Consider the following 11,788-nt stretch of genomic DNA (forward strand, 5'->3'; position numbering starts at 1 on the left):
CATTATTTCAACTGAAATAACGGTTTCCCGTCATTGGATCTTCTGAACAATTTATCTACATACGTACTCTCAAACCCAATATGAAAGCTCTCAACATATGTTAATTAGCTATGTCCATCACTAATGCATTTGCAACTTACCTATTATCAAGCCACCATATTATGTCCCATATAAACTTTACTTACCTCCCCACAAACCCGCCCACCCACCCTCCCACCCACCCACCTACCTACTTACCTACCTAGCTACCTAGCTACCTAGCTACCTACCTACCTACGTGCCTACGTATGTACGTACGTACCTACCTACCTACCTACCTGCCTACCTATCTACCTACCTACTTGCCTACGTACCTACTTACGTACCTACCTACTTACCTACCTACTTACCTACCTACCTACCCACGTGCCTACGTACCTACATACCTACCTACGTACGTACCTACCCTCTCACCACCTCATTATCTTTCACTATCATAAGATATCTTTTCGTATCCAGTCTTATCGCACAGTTCCTTCAAAGCTGTAGTGAAGAACATCTACGGCTTTTATATTTGGCACATCCAAAAGTCTCGGACTTCTCACTGCAAAGTTCAGTTGATGTCTATGCTCCAAATACTTGTTTGATTTAATTATATGACAATTTAACACATACTCCATGGTCAATTCATTACATTCGAAAAATGCCTCGCTACTACACAATATGGTAAAATCGAAATCGCATCGTATAATCAAACATATACACCATGATTCAGGAGTTTCACAACTCAGAAAACAAAACTTAAATCCGTGACATGAGGTCGTATCTACAGACAGTTACTATAAATTTTACGATTCTAGTGATACAAAAGCAACCGAGATATTCTATTGAAACTCAATAAGCAATATTACTATTGATGTAGGGCAGTTATTATGCTAATAATCGGTAATATTCATTTCCCTCCATATTTGACATGCGCAATCTTAATTAAGGGTTTGTCACGTGGTGCCTTACATCAACTCAGAACGGTTCACGCAATATTTTGCGATTTCTGTCATCCAGGCTGAGGTGTGCATTGAGGACAGTCACGATTACTGTAGAAGATGAACTACAGCGATGCTATACCACGCTAGTTGTCAAGGTGATAGCGACTTGAAAGGGGGTTGAAACTGGATATATTCCATTGTACGTCGACCGGTGCGCAGGCTTTCCAGCGACATCGATCTGTAACGCGATCGAGCAACTGAAATGCATGATACGCCTGGCGTGTTCGGATGCAAGCAGACCCGCCACGCTCAAGACTCAGTTCTAAGCTTCGACATAGGTATTCAGGAAACGCTGACGGCTTCTTTACAACTTGTTTGTAATGTCTAAGGGCGGATTTATTGAACACGGCTGTCAAAAAGTGGCGCAGCCCTCAACTAAAGGTAAGTGTTTCCTTGTATAAAATTTTCAGTGTTTGTCAAACGCAGTACAACAGCCATTTCAAGCAGCCAACAGCTGTATCCACGGGAATTCAAATATCCATTGTACTGGCTTCTGGGATCATCGTAAATGGCATAAGCCTCATAAAAAGGTAAAATGCAGGTAATAGCATCTCATGTGTTAACATTTATCGTTTTGAATTATTTCACCCACATATAATGTTCAAGGTAATGCAATTCACCTCACGATGGCATGCTCGCCTCTCTCATTGGCGGTCGGCACGGTAATGGGGCGATATCCATTGTCGTATGCTATGACCGGGATGATTTATCGCCGTCGCCCGAAATATTTCCCACGACAACCGCCGGCCGTAACTTCAAAAATGACGGCCAATGACATCATCGGTCCGCTTTTGCAAAGGTTAGCTAAAGTGTTACGCCTTCCCTAACATGAAAGGACCTTTTACTACATGCACTGGATCATGCTGCAGTCTTTCAATCGATCACGGGGCGTCCTGGTGTAGACGTTCGATGTCTGAATTCCCATCCGGCGCAGCATGCCTGTATCGCGCTCAGATTAAGCAAATCCTCATCGGTTGGCGGTCTGACGGGGAATCCATGATCGTCTGGTCTGATGAATCTTCTCAGCGGCGGATCGACTGAACGGGTCGGCTATGAGAAGCGTAATTGTGGTGTAATCTAACACAAAATAACCCCTGCAAATTAAATCAGTGATCCGTTTCGTACGATTCATCGCTAATTCACATTGCGAGAGCGAAATGAATTGACGTTTAGTCGGATGGCCGTTAACTTCGGTGATTACACCATGGCACTTTCTCGACGAACAACTACATTCCGGTAAAACCACAGATTACCGATTCCAAAAACTCGCCCTAAGACAAGCAAACACATAAACACACAAACCAAAACCTCAAAATAATAGACAGCATTTTTTAAAACCATTTCACGTGTCGGATGTGGGCAAGTCGACCTTTAAAACATTACAATTCTATTTACATAGACAAAATGAAGTCATCATATTCTTGCCATTATGACCGGCATAACCATTATTCATTAGAAATGAACTATGTCAATTTTGAACGCGAGACGGAACATCCGTTGTTTGAGCGAAATCCTTCAGACGAATAGAAACGTTTTGTCATCAGATAAAAGGTAATCACCAGATGACGTATTGAGGCTATACGTCTTCGTGCGTAATTACTCTCTGCAATGTCGTTAGGAACGTACTAGTAATTGACAACATGGTTCGGAATTCAAATTAGCAATCATAGCAAGCAGATAGTGCCACAAACTTCACCGAGGAAATATTTTAATTCAGTCTTCTGCATTAAATCAATCTAAATATCATCTAATACTGCTTCTATCACAACGATTCGACCTGTCAATGCTAATGTCGAATTCTTTCGACACAAAAATATCAAAGAAACATAATTTCTGAAAGTATTTGGATTAAGTGCCAACAAATTTGGCAAAAAATATGACGGGGCACTGTCAATTCACGGGTAGAGAATATCAGAACGAAATTTAGTATCAAAAATAAATTCAATCTCATGTAAATGGATGAAGGAAATGATATCCCAAGATCCACCACGATCTCGCCTCTAAGGTAGAAACTGGTCAGAATTGGCTTACCGACGTTAGAAAGCAACAATGCCCTAACAACAATTACGAAAAGGAGCCAATTAGGACGGCTTTTGAGGGTAAGGTTGTATCACAATCTGACATGTCTTGGAAACCAGGAAGGAGAGGATACTCCTGGAAATAATGCCAGCATTTCATGACAACTGGAGCTGACAAACGAGCTAAAGCTCACCGTGTTAAGTCACTTGGAAATTTTGTATCGAAACAAAAAGAAAATCTTTCGATTGAAAAAACGTTCATTAGCCATTTTCATTCGTAATCACGTTGCACCGATGCGTTTTGAATTTGGAAAAATAGAATTATTCAGTATGGACGACATAGATGTTTGGAATCAAGAAGGTATTTCGCTGAGCTACTCCCTAAGAAAAATCAATTTTCACCGGAAGTACATTTAGCGAGCGGCGAAGCGAGAGGGACGTTTGCAACACCTGTTCTCGAGTCAACTCATCATGTTTGGTACGGTACGATGGCAAATGAAAGCAATAGTAACTATCAATTCGTTCTGCATGCGCGGATTCAGTACGCAGTGTCACGAATATATATGAGCGGGTTTCCCTACCATGCACACAAAATATCGCGCTAAATCGTGTTTTTTGAATAGATCATTGCATATCTACTCATGATGTACACGTACCACGCTGGAGGAATCTTCAACGATGCAAAGAGAGTGAACTCAAAAGATATAGAAAACTAACCACATTAATACCCCGCCGTCTTTACACATGGATTTATTAGAAACGCCGCTACAAGCCTGGAAATTATACGGTGGTTTCTTATCATACAACCTGTCACAGTCCGTTAAAGATAAATATATGAACTTCTACATCATAATTTGCTAAAACTGAGACCAATAAAATATATGATGTATAAACATCTACAAAACATAAATGGCTATATATATATATATATATATATATATATATATATATATATATATTATATATATATATATATATATATATATATATATAATTTTATATAAATATGCGTGAAACGCGAGTAATAGGTACCAAACGTACTTGATGCGTTCTTATTTTTATTTTAATATTGCTCTGAAAGTCTGCATCGAGCAGTCTACCCCTCTGAGAAGATACAAACTAGTTGTAGTGTATATATTATAAATATAAATAAATAAATATAAATGAATAAATAAATAAATGAATAAATATATGGCTTGAAAAATTGTGATCAGCAGTAGCACAGCTTTTCGAATGTCCATGAAACTGTCCTCGTGCAGTAACGATGTGAAATGCATTCTCATCACGTCTACCTGGCGGCGACCTTTGACTTCAACAGATTACAACAGTGTCTCCTCTTTGCTCTTTTTCTCACACAGGTCCCACAGGGCACAGTTAGCAGCTGCGTGTGTCCAACATGGCATCAAATTCGATTCCCATTGAAGAGCTGGATGACGAATTTCTGCGCTGCCCGACATGTCGGGAGCGATATTTTTCCCCGAAGGCGCTGCATTGCCAACACGTGTTCTGTGCCGGCTGTCTGCAGAAATGGGTATCCAAGAAGTCGGGAAAGCTACACTGCCCAATCTGTCGATGCGAACAGAAATTATCAAGCCTAGGAATCGATGGGTTACCGGACAGCCTGCTAACCAAGAATTTGCTCGAGCTGGTCGGCATGCACCAGGAGCAAAATGCGCAGGCGCAGACAGACTCCGACATCACCAACTCTCTGCACACTGTATCAAGTGTTTCTGCATCACTGTTTTGCGTCCACCACGCAGGCGCAGAACTCACCGTCTTCTGTGAAACTTGCTCCACTCCCCTCTGCCAGCAATGCTCAGCAGAGGACGAGCACCTGGGCCACGACCTCGTCGATCTGACGCAAGCCTGCGCCGACAGGCGTCGACGTTTGCTTACGGTCAGGGAGAAACTGGACGCCAGGGTTTGGAGAGCGCAGCAAAAAGTGTCCTCTCTCAGATTGTTGGAAGAACAACTTGATAAGGACAAAGATATAGCCGAAAGCCACATCCGAGGCCACTGTGATTTAAGCATCGACTTGGTACAGAAATATGAAAATAAGTTACTCAACGAACTGGATGACAAGTTCGACGAGCTCCTGAACACCTACCAGGGCGAGAAAGACAAGGCTCAGCTGCCGATATGGGTTGCATGGTCGGAATTTGTCGACGCTACTCTGCACTGCACCAGCGATGTGGACTTCATACGGAGGGAAAAAGTCGTCAGGGAGAATTTCCAGCGACTGGAGTTGAAGGCAAGCGACGAGGCTTCGGTGTCGGACCTTGCCTGCTCCCTCAGATTTCACAGCAATGACGAGTTCCTGAACCAGTTCAGAACGAACCACATCGGAAACGTTGCAGTCGAGAAGAACCAAGACCCTCCACAATCGCCAGGCCTCATAGCGAGCGGCAGGAAGTCTACCTTCGTTCCTAAGTTCCGCGTCGCTTTCTCAATCGACAAATTCTGGTGCTCGTACAACTGGACGACCAGGACTCTGGAGTATCCACACGCTGTGGCTGTTTCAGGCAGGGGCAATATATTTGTAGTGGATAGCACCGAACAAGTACACGTCTTCAACGACAGAGGGGAGTTCATCCGACACTTCAGGCCGAGCTTCACGTCGAACAAACCCTGGCCAGTCAACACCTTCGATATTACTGTGGTCAACGAAGAGGAGATAGGCATCACTGATCTAACAAGCAAGAGGGTCTTCATCTGCTCGATGGAAGGGCGCATAAAAAGGCGGTGTGGGGGTTCACCTCTCCGTAGCCCAGCAGGCATAGCCGCCGGCAAAGACGGCAAAATCTACGTGGTTGACAACAAGGCCTGCCGAGTTGTCGTGTTCAACCTCAGCGGCAAGTGTCTGCACTACATTGGCCACCACAGTGACGGGCCCGGGAGGCTGAAGAACCCTCAACACGTGGCGGTTAACAGCTGGAACCAGGTGATCGTTACTGACCAGGACGAGACTTCGAAGAACAGGATTTGCGTCTTCGACGCACACGGGGAGTTCATCCACGAGTTCGGGCCCTCGAGTGTAGACGACGGCCACATCCTCGCCCCGAGGTCCATCACCTGCGACCCAAACAACAACATCCTGGTATCTAGCCACCGCCGTGTCGTCATTCTTGGGCCCGACGGCACGTTCCTCGACCGGGTCGATGGTGCCGACGGCGATTTCATCCAAGACCCGCGAGGCATCGACACTATCGTTCTCGACGGCCAACTTCGCGTCGTCGTGGCTGACAGCAACACGGGGTGTGTGAAAGTACTGAGCCAGACGAATTGAACCAAAAACTCAACAACATTCGGAAACCCGAAGTGTAAATGAAATCGTAGCTAAGAACTGAGAAAAGAGTTCTTCCTTGTAAATACCATGACTTTGACACCATAACCTGAAAGATTTCTTGACCCTAGGTGTAAAGGTAGTATCGCGCTTCGACATTGTGCAAACTTTCCACAAGGAAATTTTTAAACCACTCCCTTTCAAAATAAAGAATAAAATCAAGGGACAGCGTGCAAAATTTGGTACTAGAGAAACAAATTACCCAGTATTTACCGATATTAGAAATTCAAAATGGCCGCAATCCCTGTGTTAACTCTATGGAGATTATCGATTTCAACGAGAAGAGGCCTACGAAAACCTTGGAGCTTTACTTAATCCAAGAGCTTCAACATGAGCCCAAATGCATTGTACAAATTTGAGAGTCTGAATATCTAGCCCAAAGGTGCATTCTACTCAAAGTGTTTAGCGCACCTGAGCTTCAATCATTGAATAAAGTTAACCTGAATAGCCATAGTATCATAGACCGGTATAATATAGCTAGAACAATCGGAATTTTACAAGTAGTGAAATTACAAGTTACTCCTGACAAAAACACATTCGAGATACATTGATAAGAGACAGCACGATTCGGATTGACTTATGGCGTAGCCTACAGAGTCTACACTCAAACGATCGCTGATTGCAAATGTGCATCCCGATAAAGTAATCAGTATTTAAAATTTACGAACTGTTGCTGGGGAACTACAATCAGCAACGTATATCAGTATTGTAACCCAGAGACACAAACGGATGTCGTATCTCACTGACTCCAGCTTCTGATGTTACAACCATTGTAATTTTTTTCTTTTTAAATATGTAAGGTTTGAATTGTTTCAAGTGCTCTTTAAAATCGATGATGGGATAAAAACGGTGATTTCCGTTCTTTTTTAAATCCATAATCAATACGTATCATGTAGTACCGTGTTAGTGATGGATAGTAGATGTAGTCTGTATTTCAAGGTAATAGGTCAATGCAACAATATCAAAGATAGAGAGCGTGTAAAACAAATTGAAAACACAAACACATGAACTATAGTGTTCGTCAATTAGTAATGTTTCTTGAGTTTTTTGCATGATAAATGGAAGCAGCTGAAGTTGCATTGTTAATTCATGTTTCTTCGGAAAGCAATTCAATAAATCCAGACCCTGGAGGAGGGCAATAGTAATGTTCACTGGTGGGAATCACATGACAAAAACTGATGCTGTTAAGTCATGTACAGGACATAGTGACAACGACGTCTACAAGTGCTTAAAAGTATGTAGCGACTTTTAGCGACAGATCAGCGGTGACTGCGATGAAAACCAATAAAGGTGCCATCACTGTACCCGTCAAAATTCTTGGATGTGGTCGATCCTGTCCCAGGAATTGTCATTAAGTAGCTGCTAATTGGTAGAGCTGGCGATAATGGCCACTGTTGCTATGGCGACCGAGAAGGTTCATCTCTCCACTAGTGCAATATGAGACATAATTGTTGGTATAGAGACCAACATCTTTCCACAAGAGCTACTCTTGCACACCTATATAATGCCACTACACTAACGCTGCCATGCTTCATACAAACACCTCCTTTACAATGAATTGCACCATTGCATTAACAACGACATACGCCACAACCATTTTCCCCTAGTAACAAATTACAGGATATACTCTAGTAAAGCGAAACTGCCATACACTTGACGGTGACGAATATTGGAACCCCCCTCTGAACTACCCCTCAACCTCCAGACAGTCCGTTTTTTATATACCTCCATATGAGATACTAATATCATCGCCATAAGCTACTACTGACATCACTATATATCGCAATCACTTCGAGAACCACGACTACCATTTGAACGCAAAGCAGTCTGCTTTTTCGTTTGCCAAACATCGTTTAGTAATTATCGTCCCCGCGAGACTTTACCATGGCAACCATTCTCTCCCATTGAAGGGCGAATAAGCAACAATATCTGTACAGACTGCAACCCATACCTACGACCGCGATTCTGCGCCACGATTACTAATAACTCAGAAGAGAACCCGACTGCGCGTCGCAATCGCTCTGGTCTCACTCGTACTCACACAGACGATGGAAACATGAAAGACGAAGCCGTTTCAAAAGTATGAAATAAATACCATGGACATGAAATGACCCTGTCAAAACTATGAAATTACAATGGGAGCGTTACGCTACAAAACGAGAAGATCATGTTATATTCCTAACCGCTGATTTAACATAATGGACTCTTTTGTGAACGGATTTAAAGCCATGATGCAATTCATGAAACATATCGACTTTTCTGTTTGCGGAAGGCACTTGTATTATTCATGAAATAGAAGGTAGAAAATGATATTACGCTTCGGTGGAAACCCCCTTTCTTTTCTGAATACATAATTATGTTACAAAAACCCGGACTCAGTAATAGTGTAATATCATTTTATGCCATACCTGCTTAGGCAAACATCAACTGTTTAAAGAACTTAATTCAGATGTCCGCTATTTGCCTTTATTTGCAAACGAGGTTATTAAACACATATGTCGTATTGCTGTCAGCAGTGAGAACAGTTTTTGAAAGATACATGAAAATTATAGACTGACACAATATCAGTCCCTGAAATATCATCAGTGTCCTACAGGCCCACGAAAAATTATCAAAACGACGTTGAAAAATAATACATAGCTTAAAATAATACCTGTATAAAACCTATTCTCAGACATTCAAATCATCGACACCTTTAGTCATGGAAGACTCGATTTTGCTCTTTTCTAACGTGGTAAGCACGGCTTTCCTGTAAAATATTTTGAGTGTGTCCGCGGGAACACTCGATGAACAAAATTAACTGAGCGCTCCCCTGAGGGATTCTGTCGAGTTTCATTTCTGTAAAAGAATTGTACTTTCGTCGGTCACTTGGACATCAACAGATAACCGCTCGTAACCGTAGGCTATTCCGAAGTGATTTCCTTTTCGTCGGTATTCATGGAACATCGTAAACGCTGTTTTACTCTGTTGCTTGAGTGGAGTGACGCCCACAGCTCACAAGAAAATCACCCGCCCCACTGCGTTGAACGTTTTGTCGCTCAGTCTTAGGGAATCATCCACGAACTATTCTTCCGGTAGGTTTTAGAATTAATCCCAGCATACGTCATGCCCTCTGACTTGTGAGCTTAGAGTGTGAATAAGTTCCAACAAGATCGTTCTAAAACGCTCAGTCAGACTAGTGCGTCGTTTTCCGTGTAATAGCTACAAACCGCTGAAACTACTCATGTAACAGTATATTTGAAAACAGATAACTCTTCTGGAGAGCGAACTTGATCCTGGTATATATGTGAGCGATCACCTAATGTAATTTGTGATAGGTACAGCGGAATATCGCAAAGGTACCAAACTACACCGATAGTATATCGCAGACAAAATGTCATCAGTGTCTCACAAACCGCAGGGAAAATCTTAATCTAATGGGAAACTGTGTAGCAGTGAGCGAGGAGAGTGTTGACCTTGTGCATGATTTGTCGGAAATTGCAGACTTCCCTTTACTTCAAGTCTATATGATCCAAACAGAACGTTCATCCTGGTTTCATTTCTAACCGATCAGTCCGAAACCATTAGTCTTTATCTCCGGCAAAAGTCCCATGCTGACGTCACAATCCGTTTGTGCGTCCCTCGAGGAACATGCGCACATTTTACCAATACATGACACGTCGTCGGGTCATATACCTGAATATGTGACACTCGTTCTCTATATTCTACGCGTATCATGATATCGATTGGCGGATCTGCGTTATTGATGTCTGTATTTATCATCGCTAATGACCGCAATCCTCACAACTGTTGCACTGAAAACGAAAATTTATGATTTCGACTTGATTTAACGGTGTCGCCACGCAGACTTTATTGTAAAATTTACGGACAGGGCTACAGTGGCGATTAATTTCGCACAGATAAGCAAATGCAGGGTGAATCATCTACTCATCGTTATTCCAGTACACCGCTGATAAACTTCCAATTAGACGGACTCTCTCCTAAGGAAGGGGCTATTCATACGAAGAGTAGAGATAAACTAATTTATAGCTGTACGGTTACAAAAGGAACAAAAACAAAAACAAATAAACAGACAAACAAAACAAATACAATAAACCTGCAAAAGACAACGACTGTCATGAAAAAATGGCCTCACTTAAAGTGAGACGAGTGCTTCATAGTGAAAAGGATATTTTAAATTCTGAATGGGATCGTACTCTTACGACACTTGTCACGTAAAACCTCAATTCGTTTCCCATATTAAACATTTATAACACGGACAAATGTCAGTTCTTCTAGGCAGATTTAAAATTTGACTTGTGCTGGCTGCACTCTTGAGCTAGGCCGTGCTTTGCGGGACCCAGAAGAACAGTCCATCAGTCTGAGAGATATACCTCACAAGTGAAACTGTCATTCGTCCTGCAGGCCCGTCGTCTAAAATGTGCTTTCTTGGTGAGTTATCACATGATCTGCACCGGGAAATTCTTTATACTACGCCGTTTAACCTTGCATGGACTATAAGCTACCACTTGCGGTCGCTTTGCAACCGCGTAATAAAAGCTTGTTCACACATGTGACAATACGACGTAAAGCCTCATGATATAAGCAATAAATGCGACTAGTTTGTCTAGCATATTTATTTGGAATGTACCACCCTTGACGCGAATCATAGGTGTACATTTTGAAGAATCATATTCGGTAGAATTCCTCCCAGACGTTGAAAAGAATTCTTATTGACAGCAATAGACCGGACTATGTATTGGAAATTCAAAGACTTAAGTAATGTTTTTTTATGTGCGTTTTGATTTAGTAGCCGTGAGTAGAATTCACAAAGAGGCATGTCGATGCCTGCTTTGCTGTCGGATTTTGACTGATTTTAAGAGGAACAGAGTTCATGTGTCATTTCTTTTAACTGGACTTGAAACTGGCACTACAAAATGCATGTAGTTTGTGTCGGCAATCTTCACTTAAGACTCCGAATAACACAACTGCGTTACACGGCTGCAGTAGTAAAATTATCACAGCAAGCTCAGAAAAGTGTCGATAATTTTAACCCAGTGTCAAAGACCTGCTGATTGATCCTTTACGTTTGCTGTTAGCATTTCATCGCTAGTGATTCATTCATCTGTAGGCTGATAGGTATCTCATGCATTCATAAACAGCCCTGTAACAGTATCGAGATGTTTTACGATTTCAACTTTAAGTGTGATAAAACCAACCACAAATTTACGACGAAACCTGCCGCAGATAGAAAGGACATTCGCATCGAAGGATCATAAATTTGATAAACCTTTTGCTCATGCTCCGCTGGGAAACTGGGAACAAGATCTCAAAGTTCAAACATTTTAATCAGGAAATTGTACTACCCACAATCCCCTCAAACTGATATTCGAAATGGCCAACGGCTCTCCGATGATTCCACT

At 42.2% G+C, this 11,788-nt stretch overlaps 1 protein-coding gene across 1 annotated transcript; it reads left to right on the forward strand.

Annotated features, from left to right (window-relative positions):
- Positions 1-976: 976 nt before the first annotated feature.
- Positions 977-8,114, forward strand: LOC139118539 (tripartite motif-containing protein 2-like). Its single transcript, XM_070681888.1, has 2 exons — positions 977-1,406; positions 4,402-8,114. Exon 2 carries the CDS (start codon positions 4,440-4,442, stop codon positions 6,327-6,329), a length of 1,890 nt encoding a protein of 629 aa, XP_070537989.1. The 5' UTR covers positions 977-1,406; positions 4,402-4,439; the 3' UTR covers positions 6,330-8,114.
- The last annotated feature ends 3,674 nt before the right edge of the window (positions 8,115-11,788 follow it).

The sequence above is a fragment of the Ptychodera flava genome, chromosome 19 (assembly GCF_041260155.1).
Source record: "Ptychodera flava strain L36383 chromosome 19, AS_Pfla_20210202, whole genome shotgun sequence".
Classification (NCBI taxonomy): Eukaryota; Metazoa; Hemichordata; class Enteropneusta; family Ptychoderidae; genus Ptychodera; species Ptychodera flava.